At 37.1% G+C, this 17,385-nt stretch overlaps 1 protein-coding gene and 1 non-coding gene across 2 annotated transcripts in view; one reads left to right on the forward strand and one right to left on the reverse strand.

Annotated features, from left to right (window-relative positions):
* LOC126374782 (hemicentin-1-like) overlaps positions 1-17,385 on the reverse strand; it is a 113,670-nt gene that overhangs the window by 31,618 nt on the left and 64,667 nt on the right. Inside the window, exons 6-10 of the mRNA XM_050021495.1 lie at positions 16,824-17,030; positions 15,384-15,529; positions 14,355-14,505; positions 4,586-4,716; positions 132-291 (exon numbers count right to left, since the gene is read on the reverse strand). Of these exons, the coding sequence (XP_049877452.1) occupies positions 132-291; positions 4,586-4,716; positions 14,355-14,505; positions 15,384-15,529; positions 16,824-17,030 (795 nt within the window). The remainder of the gene's footprint in view (positions 1-131; positions 292-4,585; positions 4,717-14,354; positions 14,506-15,383; positions 15,530-16,823; positions 17,031-17,385) is intronic.
* On the forward strand, positions 9,216-9,287 carry Trnam-cau (transfer RNA methionine (anticodon CAU)). The gene has a single exon. It is a non-coding gene; the product is annotated as a tRNA-Met (tRNA).

Genomic DNA, 17,385 nt, shown 5'->3' on the forward strand with positions numbered 1-17,385 from the left:
TGAATGAGGGAAATCGTCGACCACGGGATTCTAAAGTGTTTGGTGTCGCGAGCTGATTGGCCGCCTCTATGGCTAGAGTAATCGGGTCGTCGGGATCGTATATTGCGTCCTTATTAAGAGTAAATACTTACATTGTATACTTAAATGCGTGGACTGGCTCGGCGTCTCTCCGAGGGAGTTGGTGGCTCGACATGAGTAGTCTCCACCGTGATCCCTGGTCACCTTCTGAAGGACCAGCGACTTGGTGCTCACTATCACTCCCGCCATCACGTTGTGTAGGACCGGCTTATCCTGGGGCCAAACATTTTTTGAAATTAATTATGAGTTTTTTTTATATTTACCATGAAGCAGTTATCACGTGAATAAATGTTTACAATAATTGCAATTGCTATTTTGAAATGTTTAATTCAACTAAGTACATACAGAAACCTATTCATGTTTGTAGTGTCTACTATTCGGCCGTTATTTAAAGTAGTATTGTTTATGTATATAGGGTGTAAGTGACATCGTAACGAAAACTTTGAGGGATGATTCAGGCCATGATTCTGAGTTGATATCAAGTGGAATTTTCCGTCGCAAAAGTATGGGACAGAAAATGACCTAGAAAAACACAAAAATATCATGAGTTTTGCGATGGATTTACACTTGATATTACGTAACTCAGAATTACACTTGACATTAACTCCGAATCATGGTCTGAATCATTTCCAAAAGTAGGAAAGTAAAAGTCTAGATTTAATAGGTGACGGGGGGGGGGGGGGGGGTTAAAATGTCCACATCGAAGCAATTCATCTAAAAAAGCAATATTGCTATTTGACATTTGATTGCATTGCGCACTTACTTTTATATGCACAAATGTCAAATTGCAATATTGCTTTTTTAGATGAATTGCTTTGATGTGACCTTTTTAACCCCCTGATACATAATTATTATATAAAGCATTTTTATGATTGGATCACTGCATTGATATAATATTGCTTTCGAAATGGTTTCACATGTGAAATAAATGGAGTCGAAAATTGTGTTTGTTTGGGACACGAAAACATGATTGACTTATTGTGTTATAAGGAAAACAGTTATAAAGATAAGAGGATTCTATAAATAAAAATATATATATATTTGTTTCGAAGTTTTCAGAGTAAACATAAGTATATCGGACGTTTTATACGAGTATTTGGTAAACAGTATAATTTCCAAAGTAGCATTCTAGGAGCGTACCGACGTAGGTATATACGACTTTTTTCTCACGCTCTATTTCTTACCGGGATAAGCAGAGACTATGGAATTCCGTTTGCTTGTATCCTGATAAACTTCTCTTGCTTCCTCCACATTCATCAATCGTTCAAAAAAAAAAAATATTTATTTTTCAAAATTGGCTTACAAAGTTAGCGCTTTTTGAAGGTCAAAAAATTAAATTACATATTATGTAACTAGCTGTAAAACTACTACCTGGAATCTGTAACACTGAGGGAAAGACGTGGCCAGAAAACCTCCCAGCACAGGGCCCTAGTCCTACTGTCCTAGTCGTTTCATACACGCACGCCGGTTCAGAGTAGATCATACTAAACCTTTTCTGAGAACATGTCCAATTTGATCAGTGTACGACTCTTTTCTGTATTATAGCGATAAGATCCATTTTTTTGAAATGTGGTGTTGGAGAAAGCTGCTACGCATTCCTCGGACATCTATGATAACAACGTCTCCATTCTCTATGAGATTAAGGTCAGCGTCTGCTTATCAATTAATCAATCAAATATACTTTATTGCACACAACACACAAAACAAATTTACACAAATGGGTGATAGATACAGATATTATATTGATTGAGATTATTATGTGATAAGCCAGGAGAGAGTCCTGAGTTTCTTTGGGTACATAATGCGATCCTCATTGGACTGTCTAGAGAAACACACAATTCTGAGACAGATTGAGAGTGACCGTGTAGAGGAAGAGCACCGATTAGGTAGGTTGACCAGGTCATGCAGGTGGCAGAGGGCCCTATACGAAGAGCTGTAGGATCGAACCCAGTGGAGGACAATTACATAATCACGATTCTCAGCAGTGAAGATATATATATATATATATACTGGGTGTTAGTGACATCGTAACGAATACTGAGGGGGATGATTCAGACCATGATTCTGAGTTAAAATCAAGTGGAATTTTCCGTCGCAAAATTCATGATTTTTTTAATATTTTTTTTAATTATTTTCAATTCTTTAATTTTGCGATCAAAAATTCCACTTGATATTAACTCAGATTAATGAGCTAAATCAGCCCCCTCAGTATTCGTTACGATGTCACTTACACCTCGCACCAGTACATACAGGTAGCCATACAAGTAGGTATGGGTGTTAGTTACACCGTAACGAATACTGAGGGGGATGATTCAGACCATGATTCTGAGTTGATATTAAGTGGAATTTCCTGTCGGAAAATTCATGAAATTTTTTGTGTTTTCTTAAATTATTTTCCATTCCATACTTTTGCGACGGAAAATTCCACTTGATATCAACTCAGAATCATGGCCTGAATCATCCCTCAAAGTTTTCGTTACGATGTCACTAACACCCTGTATATATATATATTACATAATTATTATATTATGTATATGTATGTAATATACATATAATATAAATAATCACTAATTTACGAGGCACGCTCTTGTCGGTGTAGTATTCTCCATTATTGTCTATCAAAGACCAATTCCTTCACCTCCTTATAAGACACGACGTTTGCCTTCTCTTTAATTCTATGTAAGCTCTTCTTGGTCTTCCCCTTCCCCTCTTTCCTTGTAGCTTCCCTTCTATGATGTTTTTAATAAATTTGTCATGTCTTATTAAGTGTCCAATCATCTTGCCTCTTCTGTCCTCAAGAACTCTCAATATTTGCCTATTTTCCCTTATTCTTATTAGCACTTTCTCATTAGTAACGCCTACGCCTATGTACGCCTATATTTATATTATACTATGTTTTTATTGTTGTTTTATTTACATCATATATCATACTATCCTACATAAATCAAATGACGCCACATCGAAACTACTTAGATACTAAAATAATTTGAAAACTTTCTCGGAGCTATTACGAGACCAAATCTAGATACTAATTTCTTAAAGTGGTACAAAGGACATTTAGGACTTTGACATTTGACGGCTTAATACAAAATTGGATGATTTTACGATTACTAATGTACCCCAATATACTTGTTCAAATAATGTGTTTTGATCGACGTAAGAGCCTTCGTGTAGCCGAATAGCCTTCGTGGAATCGTGATAAGGTCACGAAAGTTCCATGATAAAGAAATTACGAATGGAATTTTTGAAAGAATAAAGTGGACTAGAGTAGCGTTTCAATAAAATACTGTTTCAGTGGAGATATAAAAGAACATTCCCTATATAAAATCTGTTTCAATGTCCGGTCACAAGTATTAATATGTATACACTTTGGTACCATGTCACATTAACTTAAATGACAAATTGAACTGTAAGTCTCACTAAATGTCAAATATGTTAGTGCGACAGAGTCCTAAAGTGGGTACATTATATTGCTCATGACTGTCCGTATCTGTTTTGCTTATAAAATATCACAGTTTTTAGTAACCACTAGTTACTTTATTAAATAAAGTTCATGTCGATAGAAAGTTTCTTAAGTACAAGAACATCTCGAAATAAAATTCTGAACCTAATTTTCTAGAATTCGTTTTACAGTTAGTATTTTTTATTGACATTTTAGAATATTTTTTTTTAAATTAACTTTATGAAAAAGCACTTCTGTAATCACCACTAAAGTGTCCGGCAGTTTGACGCAGCAGAAGGTGGAAGAATATTAAATCAACATATTATAAACTCTTTTAGTAATATGGTAATAATAAATGGTTTACTACTTACTTACCAACCCAACACTAATCACAAGATTTTCAAAATGCTTTTTTAGCATCCAGCTTCTTTTCTTCCTTTATGTTATAAGTATCTAGAGTTCATCGGAAAACACATAACTGAATTAAATATCGTATTTTGTACTCTTTCTGCGATTTAGTAGTTCAAGCAAGCAAGATAAAGATAATATATTATATATTTATAAGAAATAGGAAATCTCTAACAAGAAACGACGTAGTAACATTCTATAGATACTTATGTAGGTACCTAAATGCTAGCATTGCAGCATTATTCTTTCGTTTTCCCTATTTTCTTATTCGATTACGACTAGGATATCATCCTAATAATCCAATAAGCATTCAATTTCTTTCCTATGGAATCGTCTCAGCCAATCACATGCACGACATGATGAATACGTGATGCATCGGGCATGTGATTGGGCTATAACAATGATTGGTATAGTTGCGAATTGCTTGAGTTGCGAGTATTACTCCATAATTGGTATATTGAAAGCGTGTGCTATATAGATGTATACATTTTTATTATAACGAAATCCAATACAGATACAAGAGGCAACAACAATGCAAAGGTGAACAAAAATAGCATAAAAATAATACTTGATGGGTTTTCTAGACCGATGATTGGTCGAGACTAAGAGTGGCACCCCTAAGTGTGTCTTCATAAAAATACGAATAGGTATACTTACATTGTGGTACCAAGATATCCGATGTTCTTTAGGGTTGGCGCGCACTGAGCACTCGAAGTATACGTCATCGCCTTCCTTGATGTCGTTGGGATTTAGCGTGCTGCCCAGCGATAGGGACACCACTGGTGGATCTGCAGGAAAGGGCAGTGATTAAATACTCGCTTTTTTAATGAGAGACAGTTCTTTTAAAAAATATTTATCAAAATATAACACTTTATTGCATAAAAACGTAAGGAAAATAGCAGTCAAACAGTCAATAAAAGTAAGTACATTACGCGGCTAAAAAGCATTTTTTTTTCAAGCAACCTTAAGGTGAAAGAAACTGTAATTAAAAATAATAATCAAATATATTTTTTCGCTTCCGTTTTAATTTTTTTTAAGAAAGGTAAGTAATAGACATTTTTTGCCCGGCCGTGGAACGTCTAAGATGTTTATGTTTGTATTGTTTTCCATAATTCTGTATTTATTCAAGAGAGTATATTCGAAAAAAAAAAAGTTATTATAAGATAAGGTAAAGTTATAAAAATAAAGAAAAAGTCCTGGAAAATAAATAGGAATTAAGAATCATATACTTTTGCCTCGGGAAATATTGCCAATTAGGAAAATTAGCGCCATATTTTTAATATGGTTTTATTCGCTTGAATTCTACGTACGTAAATTACTTTTAATTTTTGTAGTTTTTTTTAAATAATAATTGCTGTATTGCATTGTTTAATGTGTGGGTAACAGGAAGAAAACACAGTAGGGCTAAGCATACAGTAATGATTACTGTTGGAGGAAGTAATCTGTCTTTGATCGCCAATATTCCTGGGTTACCAGCTTATATTTTGTGAGTGATTAAAGGGTGTCCTCTAGGCAACGACTCAAAGGCCGATCCGCCTATCCGAGTGTCACATCTCTCTGTGACCACAAACATGGCACGTGTACCAAATTATATCAATATACTCTCTATATTACACTTTATGAAAATTAACATTGTATGAAAATTCCAAGTATAAGTAATATACTCCCATATACTACGGACTTCCACACGTAGATGTAAAAATACTTTGTTATATCTACTTAATCAAGATTTAGATATAATTTGCGTCGATTCATGTTATATTTAATACATAAAAGTGTCTGTAATTAGTATTGGATCACAATAAAGGTCATCTAACTATTGATTTATTGGTATAAGATTATTATCATTGGTAATATGTTACTATTAGTAATACTATTTATAGTTTATTCTAAAAAACATGCTAATAATTCTTGATTAATTATCTTTTACATGGCTATATTTTCATGTATAAAATGCGAAGTAGAAATTAAAATAGTCGCTTGTCAAAGGACATTTGAACTCCGTTTTCATTGTAGATGCCCGCTCATTGCTCCCATATACCCACACTATCGCAATACAGCTCTAATATTCTCCATCATCTAGTGCTTCAGAAAAGAATCACCAGAGCTTTCAAAGTATTTATAGCGTTTGAATGGTACAGAACAGCTGACATTGGCTACCAATTACCCTTTTACGTTGAACCGTCAATTCGTACTACTGTGGCTACATAAAAGCCGGAGCGGTGGTGCGGTAAACCACCCCACTATTAACTAGGGGATGTGAAAATTTATGAGGACACTCGTCGAAACGAAAAATAAACGAAGTAGCCCGCGCATTTTGTAAACAGGTTTGTAGGTGTGCGGTTAAAAATAACTCTTTCCGTGCCGACGCTATATTTATGTTGGATTTCCTCAAAATATTTTTGCGATGGTATAAATAACGACCTTTGTGTTCCAGTGGTTGACCGTTGTGCTCACGATCTGGAGGTCCCGGGTTCGAATCCCGGTGGGGACAAATCACGAAAATCACTTTGTGATCCCTAGTTTGGTTAGGACATTACAGGCTGATCACCTGATTGTCCAAAGGTAAGATGATCCGTTAAGCCGTTGTTCCCGGTTACTAATTACTGGTAAGTGCGTAGTCGTTATATGAGTCATGTCAGGGGCCTTTGGCGGCTCAATAATAAGCCTGACACCAGGGATGATGAGAATGGTGAATATTTACTTTTACTACCATATATATATGTACCACATTTTTTTGCAATAAACGAATTTGAATTTGAAAGACTAATAGATCTAATATTTTTTGGACAGACTAGACTAGCATTTATACAAACATACATACATAAACTCACGCCTATTTCCCACCGGGGTAAGCAGAGACTATAGAATTCCATTTGCTCTACTAGCATTTATATCTACTATATTTACTTATAACGAATAATTATTTATTCTTAAAGTCAGTTTTACCTGAAAAGCTATCTTAGAATAATCCATAAATGGATTTACTCGGTCGATGTTTAAGCCAGAACACTGATTTCCACGAAAATGGAGACTACCAACAGATATATATTATGACGTATGTGAAATCGTCTACACAATATTACTACGAATTTTCATCTGTAGACAACATATCGGCAATAACTTTGTATACTTATTTCTAGTAGAAATACGAAATACTCTGCTTCCTTCTATGTGATGCGAACAGTAATAGACGTTATGGTTCGAGTTTTTAAGTCTAGAGAGTGTTGCACCACGCACTATAGCGATTGGTCACAAACTTAGGAAACTGCATCAAGAAAGTAAACAAGATCGTAGCGGCCACAAAATCAATGAAATGTGGTGGTGATAATATCTATAATGAGTGAGTGCATAGTTCGTTCATATTTTGCACCGGGGCTGATGTTCCTATCATAAAACCTGCTAGTTTGCCTTTACTCTCCCTAGGCGTCTCGGCACATACTGTCATTGCGTCCTAATAAGCTCTACTAGCGGCGTAAATGAGCTGCTCCCCACGGCCCCAAAGGATTATTTTTGGTTCGTTTTATTGGTAGAAGCAGCGGTTGCCTGCCACTTCAGGTAACACTTATCTGCGCGGGGCGCGGGCGTTGACACTTTATTGGCCATTAAAGACCTATAACGACGTCGCCCCGCGGCCTCCGGAAACGTTCGTCCTCCAAATAAACATTTACGATGCCTCCGTTTAAATTGTTGGCAGAACGATTCGCGCCGAGAGCTGCGACATTCCCCCGTCTTAAATGCGTTACGGTTCGCCGAGCAGAAGTAAATAGAATTTATTTATATTTGGAAATTAATTTCCTCCCTCGTAATAGAGTCAGCGTGTTTCCTTGCTCTTTTTGAAGTGACCGGCCCGTTGAGGAATTAAGCTGTTTTGTTAGTGAAATCGGTCGTGGGAGGAATAGGGGTTGGATCATTAGAAATTATATTGGTCAAAGGCAGACTTTATTCAGTAGAATGTTGGGGTGAATATTATTTAGGATGCTGGAGAGTAGCTTGCAAGGTGTAGGCGTATAAGCGTACAGTTAAACCCAGTTTAATCCCTGGAGAATGTGTGTGATCCGGCGGTTGGCGGGCGGCGGGCGGATGCGGGCGCTACACTACTCTCAGAATTAGTTTTTGGGCAGTCCTTACCGGATGTTAACTGTTGATGTTGTACGTTTACCAACACTAACAAGATTTTAATTACGCTAAACTGAGTTTCTCTTGTTAATGCAAGCTTTTAATATCACGTTGGGCCAGCGCAGTTGACAATTTCTCTAACGGTGTCTGCTATATTACTGTTCGCACCGTGTTTAAGTAGATATGACTTGTTTATTAAGGTAATTTTATTACTAGTGTTTATCCTTGTTTTGAAAATTGTCCGTAGGTTTATTAGTATGTTAACGGCTTTGAGTTTAGCGTACAGATTAGTTTGTGTTTTATTACCTACTCGCTCATTAGAAATTTGAACGATTTATCTTAGTTTAACCACGCAGGACTAACTAAATTTCCGCGTATGTGGAGAGCAAAGCAATTTAGCAGGACTTTGATTACAAGATACGGTCAGCGTTACCTGAAATTATGTTGTCTAGCTTAATTCCAATTGAAAGGCACACCTACATTATACCGTTCGTATCAAAGCTTTATGCTTATTGTAGCCTCAAAAGTTCGAATAACTACGAAATTACAGTCATAAATAATCTATGTTGCTGGCAACACAAGTATAAAGAAAATTAATTAATATTTTTTGGTATGGCAATGTTTAGACTCGAATGGCCGACGCCTCCCGCGAAAGTGTAAAGTAAAAGTGTATTTTTATTAACAATTTAATTAAACAGTGAAAAGTAACAATCTGGTGTTTTGCTGCAGTTGGATTTAGAACCCTCGACCTCTCACCATCTACATATACAGTCCACACAAACCAAGAGCCGAACAATCTAATTACCACTTTCAAAAATACGATAAGAATGTTTTTTAAATGTTGAGTTTAGAATTCAATACTGATCTTTTTGTTTAGAGATTAAGTCCGGTTGAAATAAGTTCCCGTGTAATAAGCTCCATATCGCTTATCGTCCGTACTTATCTGAATTTTTGGCGAATCTGATTCTCACCTTATCTACTTGTTAATAAAACACAAATTACTTAAGCAAAATATAAACAGATACGACGGTTAATATAACCACAGACGTAATAATCCATTCAATTTTTGACGCGTAATAAGTAAACGTACTTCGACATCAATCAAAAACTTTGACGCGGTCAAAATCAATATGTATACGTATTCTCAAGCTTATTGATCAAATCAACAGCCTCCGTAGTTCAGTGGTTAGAGCGTTAGGCTCATGATCTAGAGGTCCGGGTTCGATTCCCGATGGGGACATTGTCGAAAACACTTTGTGAGACTGTCCTTTGTTTGGTAAGGACTTTTCAGGCTTGAATCACCTGATTGTCCGAAAAAGTAAGATGATTCCGTGCTTCGGAGGGCACGTTAAGTCGTTGGTCCCGGCTATTAGCCGTAAAAAACACCTCCACCAACCCGCATTGGAGCAGCGTGGTGGAGTATGCTCCATACCCCCCTTCGGTTGATGGAGGGGAGGCCTGTGCCCAGCAGTGGGGCGACCTATATATATATTCAACGAATGTATATATATTCTCAAGCCACACGATTGGTATGAACAGTTTTAATTTAGCCGAGTGCTTGTCAATTCGTCACGATTGCATGGGGCATGTCAGGAGCAGGGCCGAATTAAGACGGACAAAGCCGCATTAATCCCAGGACACGGAGGTGTCACGGGACTCCGTGGCTTGGGTTCGGCCTCAACTACAAGTTTTGGGCTCTGAAAACAGATCCGCCAAAGTCATTTTGCGTCGGGTAATTTACACAGCCGGGATAGTGTTGAGTGCGAAGCGAATGATAGCGTTTGGGATGTGAGGATTTATAATAGGGTTGCAGATTTAAGAGATAAGGAAGGTAACTGGCTAGGTTTAGCGAGAGAAAACGTAGTTTTTGGAAAGGCGAAACTCTGATATAACAAATACTTTCCAGCGTATGTGACAACAAGAAAAGTGCCAGTTGCCACCTAAACACACTCTGGACACTTCATACAAAAAGCCTCGTTTTGCACAGATACAAAACAATGACGTTATCGTTCACGCGCATCTGGGTGTATGACGTTCGATGCCCATACGATTGTAGACTAAAGTAAGACCGAGGGGAGAGGGGGGGGGGAAGTAAACCTAGCTCAGCCGCTGGTAGGGCACGGAGAGTTGCCGTTCTTTACGTAGGAGTATTTAATAGAACTAGTCCCTATATAGTGCAAAAGATAAAAAAATATTGAGTAAATATGGATAGAATGGATTTATTAAATATATGTCATATTTAATTACAATACAAAACATACATATTATGTACGAGTAAACGCGCCTGTAATCAGAGTCAATCAGAAGACTATTTTCAACTATCCTAGCATTCTTTTGTCGAACGATCATTACGATGCATATAACAACTCCTTATTATTTATGTAATCAAACTTACTGCTGTTTGTCAAATGAACGAACTGAGGAGACTGGTACCGAGACAAACCGTATTGTGGCTTTCTCCTTTTTCTATCGTGTGGGTTGTGAGGTGGATTACCAACCCCATCAAACCTGGTGTCAGGGTTATTATTGAGCCGCCATAGGCCACATGACTCATGTAACGACTACGTACTTACATCAGTAAGTAGTAACCAGAACCAATGGATTGGACAATCAGGTGATCAGTCTGTAATGTCCTAACTAAACTAAGGATCACAAAGTGATATTTGTGATTAGTCCCCACCGGGATACGAACCCGGGACCTCCGGATCGTGAGTACAATGCTCAACCACTGGCCCATGGAGGCCGTATTGTGGTTTAACGGTATCAGTTGATTACCTAACTATGTAATACTTTAATGAAATAAATAAATTAAAAAAAAACTATGTTTTATTTGAAGTCTCAAGATGGATGTGATGACAAGTGACACCGTGGCCCATAAGGTCCATTGAGTCAGAAAGGACACAATCCACCTATTGATTAAATCAATTTTATGATATTTCCGGGATTGGAGATGTCCTTAGAAAAGGTTTAATACGATCTACTCTGAACCGGCGTGCGTGTATGAAGCGATGGATGAATTTGGAGGAAGTAAGAGAAGTGTGTCAGGATCGAAACTAATGGAATTCTATAGTCTCTGCTTACCCTGGTGGGAAATAGGCGCGAGTTTATGTATGTATGTATGTCCGGGAAGGTATACAGCTGAGCGCGTTCTTTGTTATATATTTATACTCGCTCCCAGTTCAGCTTAGAACGGTTAGAATACATCACTGGCGTACACTGGAAGCTTCTAGCCGCAGACGAAATTAGACAGAATTAGTTCTGAACAAGTTGGGTCGTCGAGTAAACTGTCAGTGTGCAAGTTCTAACGCATCATGCTCTAAAGTTTCCTCTTTTGGTCACGAGTTTCATTCCAGGCGGAGTCACGCCGCTTTAGTAGGTATATATTGGATTTCTTTGTACCTAGTTTGTCTTCATCGTTGGGCAAATGGATGGCAAACGTGCGCTAGGAAGGGCACCTATGAGGTTGTGACATCCTCAAGAAGACGGTGGGCGGCAGAATACACAGCATATAGCCGTACCGAGTGGAAAACCATAACCTGTGGTCGCGATCCTCAGCAGTGAGGGAACGACGAAGAAGAAGTTTGTCTTCTGTTTCAATTATTATTACCGGCGTGCGTGTATGAAGCGATTGATGAATGTGGAGGAAGCAAGAAAAGTGTGTCAGGATCGAAGCAAATGGAATTCTATAGTCTCTGCTTACCCCGGTGGGAAATAGGCGTGAGTATGTTCAATTATTTTGACGTAACAACAGTGTTTTCTTTTCTTTTTAATTTTTACTTTTCAAACTTTTCAAATGATTGCACACGTATAAATGACATTATTTGTAATGTGTTCTTTGAATGACAATTATTATTTTGCATATTTTTGTAGAGGTAATCCGTAATTACCAGCGCAAGATTTGAGTGTTACTATGAAAATAGGAAACCAAAGTAATACTTGAGCCTTGTTATTTTATGTAATCATAAGTCAATTGTATATATGTAAACAATAACCATTATTGTATTATATATAACCGAAATATTTCACTAATTTGCTATGTAATTTGGGTTCGCTCTCCTATAAACGCCTGTTTGCCAGTCCAAACAAAGTTAAATAAAATTTAATTGCAGTTGTGCAGGTAAAGCCGATTTAATTAAATATACAGCGTGTTCCCGTTTACTGTTCCATGTTGGGTGCTTTTGTGTACAGGATGCTACATTTCAACGCCGCAAAATGGTCGGGGCGAAAATTCTAACGATGACTCAGATTTTGCTGCACACATCTTTTGTTATCTTTCTTGACACACGGTCAGAATATTATTACGAAGCTAGCTCACAGTACGCAGCGTCGAGGTTTTCAATGAGTATTCTTCTTCTTGTCGTGTGGGTTGTGAGGTGGAATGCAAGCCTCATCAACCCTGGTGTCAGGGTTATGATTGAGCCGCCAAAGGCCCCTGACATGGCTCATGTAAGGATTACTCACTTACATTAGTAAATAGTAACCGGGACCAACGGCTTAATGTGCTGTCCGAAGTACGGATCGTCTTACTTTCGGACAATCAGGTGATCACCCTGTGATGGCCTAACCAAACTAGGGATCACAAAGTGATTTTTTGTGATATCTCCCCACCGGGATTCGAACCTGGGTTACCTGGGGTTTCCAACGCTTAACCACTGGACCACAGAGGCCGTTCACTGAGTATTGTATGAAAAGAATTTTTGGTTTTTTAAGTAACTCGCTCGTGCTTAAGGAAACTCAACTCCTGATTTGGCTTTCGATTTTAATTTCTTTTTATTGTATGTTATACCGAAACCAAGCTTTTTAATAGTCTAAACATATAAGATATTTTATTTTGTGTTTTTAAACAACTAGAAACCTTTAAACTTTATTCCTATTATACAGTGATTATTCGCTTTTTTTCTGTTTGTTGTTTTCTATCATTCTGCAACTTACCTACACTATACCATACTATTACTAGTGTTAAATTCACTAGAAGGTAATTAACTTTAGACAGGATTCGAGTCAAGAGGCGGCTCTCAACCTGCGACTGTTGTATCCATTCTGGAGACGACCGTGTGTAGCGCTGAGCAAGTGCTTAAGTAGCAACGATAATTAAGCTTAACGATGTTAGAGATGTGCAAACGGAGCCAAAGCCCCTTTATTGCGTATTTCGTGGCAATATTCGTTTAGAGTCCGGGAAATTAAGAAGTAACGCTAATTGTGTCATCCAAGGCGAGGTAAGAAGAGACAAGGATTATATCGGTATATAAAGAGACTCCTTAAGCTGTATTTGTGAGCAATTTGAAACTTATTTCGGTTCAGAGGGTTACAAGAGCGCTGGAAATGTTGGGTTAAAAGTGCTTTCCCAGCAGTTCTGTGAATACAGCTCTTGATTTTATTCAGTCTATTCAAATTATCGCAAGCTATAGAAAGTATTTAAAGTACTCGGTGTATTAATTTGTAACAAATGTACAAATTCTTGTTAAGTACATGATTAACAATCTCTCTCTTAATACAACCAGAAAATTTAATGCACACATTCTCTCTTTATATTCAGCAATATTGATAATGAATATAATAATTACCTACCTTGCTGAGATATTTAATTTTCATGCCAGCTAAAATATTAAATTCTCGACTATTTTTAAACGATTCTTCGAATGTTGTACTTGGGTAAGTGCTATAAACCACAGCGTTATTGGTTTACTGAAGCTTAAATATTTTTTACTCGAAAACATTTTACATTATGTCCGCTATAACGTCGGTATATTTCCTTGAACATAGCTTTTACTGCTTGCTTGAGAAATGGAAATAATAAATTGTTGAAGGTATAAACTGTGGGAGAGATAATAATATGTCGTCATCATCAATTTAAGAGCCACGCTCTTGTCGGTGTAGCATTTTCCATTCCAGTCTATCAAAGGCCAATTCCTTGACTTCCTTACACGACACAAATCTTTTCTTTAATCTGTTCGATATAAGCTTTTCTTGGTCTTCCCCTTCCTCTCATTCCTTCTAGCTTTCCTTCTATGATGTTTTTAATCAATTCGTCGTGTCTTATTATGTGTCCAATCATCTTGCCTCTTCTGTTCTCAATAATTCTCAGTATTTGTCTTTTTTCTCTTACTCTTGCTAGTACTTCCTCATTTGTAAGCCTTTCTGTCCAACTTATAACATAGAGATAATATGTGTATGCCCGAAAATGTATACGTGTGATATAATATTATGTTCTGTTATTGATACATATTATTATATTATAATGTTATGAACAGTAAAAGCAATATATATATATATATATATATATATATATATATATATAGATACTTACATACAACGTCCAATTTGAACGAGTCTTCAATAGTCTGGCCCGGCAGTGCATTGTTGTCTGCTTGGCATTTCAACTGCACCCCGTCATCTTCCGGCAGCGGGGTGAACTGCAGAGAACTGCTCACCCACGTCTCGTTCACTGCTTCCACTAACTATGAAGATAACACTTTCTTACAATCTAGAAACGTACACCAGGAGCCTGTTTAATAAAACTTACAATTGTAAATTACAATGACAATTTGATGTACTTTGCGGAGTGTGTGATCACAAATATTTTGCAGTTTCAAATTAGCTACGTAATGAACACGAAATTGTCGTTGATATTTACAATTGTAAGTTTTGTTTAACAGGCCCCTGAAATAGGTTTTTACATTCAAAGTTAAATAGTAATGTTCTTCTATCGTGTGGGTTGTGAGGTGAATTACCAACCTCATTAACCCTGGCGTCAGGGTTACTATTGAGCCACCAAAGGCCCCTGACATGACTCATGTAACGACTTACTTACATCAGTAAGTAGTAAACCGGGAAAAACGGTTTAACGTGCCTTCCGAAGCACGGATCATCTTACTTTTTGGACAATCAGGTGATGTCATGTCCTAACCAAACTAGGGATCACAAAGTGATTTTTGTGATATGTCCCCATGGGGATTCGAACCCAGGACCTCCGGATCGTGAGCCCAACGCTCAACCACTGGACCACGGAGGCCGTTAAATAGTAATATAAAAAAAAACATATATTTTAAATAGGGTAATTAGTTTTCAATGTCACTTATACTTTTTCGGTAATTCTTTAGAATATAGATTTCTCTTTTGTTTTGTATTTTGTTTTTTCCTGTTTGTGCAATAAAGTATTTGTTATGTTATGTTATAGATAATAGCTTCATACATCTTTTGTTAAGGAACTAAAATTAAAATTCTAATGATAATGTGAGTAGGCCATGAATAGTAGGCTAAGTTATAACAAACAGTACCTTGAGGGACTCATTATTGGATAGATAATTGCGTTGTTGATACAAATAGTAGTTTTTACCTTGCCCCTTTTAAATTTTCTATTATCCTTGAACCATGTGAGCTGCGCAGGTGGTCGGCTACCTTCAGATACGCACATTAAGCTGACGTGTTTCTCCGATGACAATGTCAAAGGCTTGTTCAAAATTTCTACTAGGTTCGGTCTCACTGTAACAAAAGATAAAGTTATAGCAGACAACAAAATAAATAAGATACACTTGTTGTTTAATATTATTGTAAAGAGACTTCTGGAGACATTTAATATAAAATTAATTTAATAAACATAGGTAATTTGAATTGATCGAGTCCGAAACAGAACACTGCGTTCAACCCGCCAGACTCAAATGGGATTGGGCCGGACATATTTGTTGCATGCACCCTGAGCGGTGGGCACGGATCGTCACGCATTGGGTGCCTGATGACGGGTACAGGCGTCGTGGTAGACCTCGAAAGAGATGGCGTGACGACTTGGACGCTTACCGGAGGGACTGGCCGGAGTACGCAAAGGACCGCGAAAAATGGAAAGAGAAAGAGGAGGCCTTTGCCCAGCAGTGGGATCTTGTAGGCTAGATTAGATAAGGTAATTTATGTATATTCGTAAAATATAGTACAAGATAAAAATTTGAAACAGTATTCTTTAAATCTTCAAATTCAGAGATTACACTAGAGTTATGCAAATTAATTTAATAACATAAGTCAAAGTGATCTAACACAATACTGATTGTCATGTTTTATAGAGATCCATTTGTTAACTTGAAAAACATAATAATACAGTCTAATAACAATTATTCATCATTTTCATAATAATCTTATTTTCTACTCTGGTAACTGATTAAAATAGTCATTAAATTATTTAATAACATTAAAAATGTCATATATCTAGGAAACGAACCTTTGTTCGTGTTTGCTTTGTAAAGCTTATCTAGCGAACATTTCTGGCTGTGCCTAGTGATACTATTGTAAAATAGTCACGTAAACACTCACTGTTTTACGATTACATTTACAGCCTTTATCCTTCAGATAAATAGAGTCTGCCATTCCAGCAATATAGTTTCGGTCGTGTTATTCAAACCGCGTAACCCATGAAACTGGTGTATCAAGGTCAAAGTCAACTCGCCATTGTTAGATTTTAATGTATTTAACGGATTCAAATATTTGGGCAACTTAAGAGATGCAGATAGATGACAATAGATTTAGCCTGTCTACGTGGCGCGAAATATTTGAATATTACCATAGTCTCTCCTTCTTATCGTGTTAGTTGTGAGGTGGACCGTAGTCAAATTTAATACTTTTATTATGCGTCATCGATGCACAACTGTGACATGAAAGAACCCTGTAGTAAACACGTTCGTGCATTGCGCCATCTGGATAGCCAAAGCTCTTGTTGGTATGTAGCGTAAAGAATATCAAGAAAATAATATTATAGGAGCTTCATAACTTATAAATCAGAATGCACACTTACAGTTCATTTCTAGCCTAACAGTCTTCTCTTGAGGGCTAACAAGGTTGGTGTTGGAGGCGCGGCACTTGAAGGTGGTGTTCAGATGACTCCTCCTCACGTGGGGAAGCTCCAGACGGTTGACCACCACATGGGTGTCGGTCTTCTCTCCGATGTATTGAGGAGCGGGTGCACCGTCGATTAGCCACATTACTGTGGGTGCAGGGCGACCTGATGAAGAAACAAAAAGAAGATTAGGCTATATAAAAGAGCGAACATTTTCAAAAAAAATTAGGCTCAGATTTCGCTCTTTGAGTTTCCATAGGCACGGATTATAAGTTTTGCTACTTATTTCGGATTCTAATGATGTTAGGTTAGGTTAGACAGGTGACATAAGTATATAATATAATATATAATCAAAACATACCTAAACATTAGAACCTATATAGAAGTAAAGGTTTAGTATCTAGTTTATATCTTATCTAGAAACAAAAAGCTTGTAATATACTTGATTGCTGATATTAAAGTCACTGATAAAAAACTCGACACGTTTAACGCCTTCATTACTTTAGGGGCACATCACATT

Source organism: Pectinophora gossypiella, chromosome 18 (assembly GCF_024362695.1).
Source record: "Pectinophora gossypiella chromosome 18, ilPecGoss1.1, whole genome shotgun sequence".
NCBI classification, from domain to species: domain Eukaryota; kingdom Metazoa; phylum Arthropoda; class Insecta; order Lepidoptera; family Gelechiidae; genus Pectinophora; species Pectinophora gossypiella.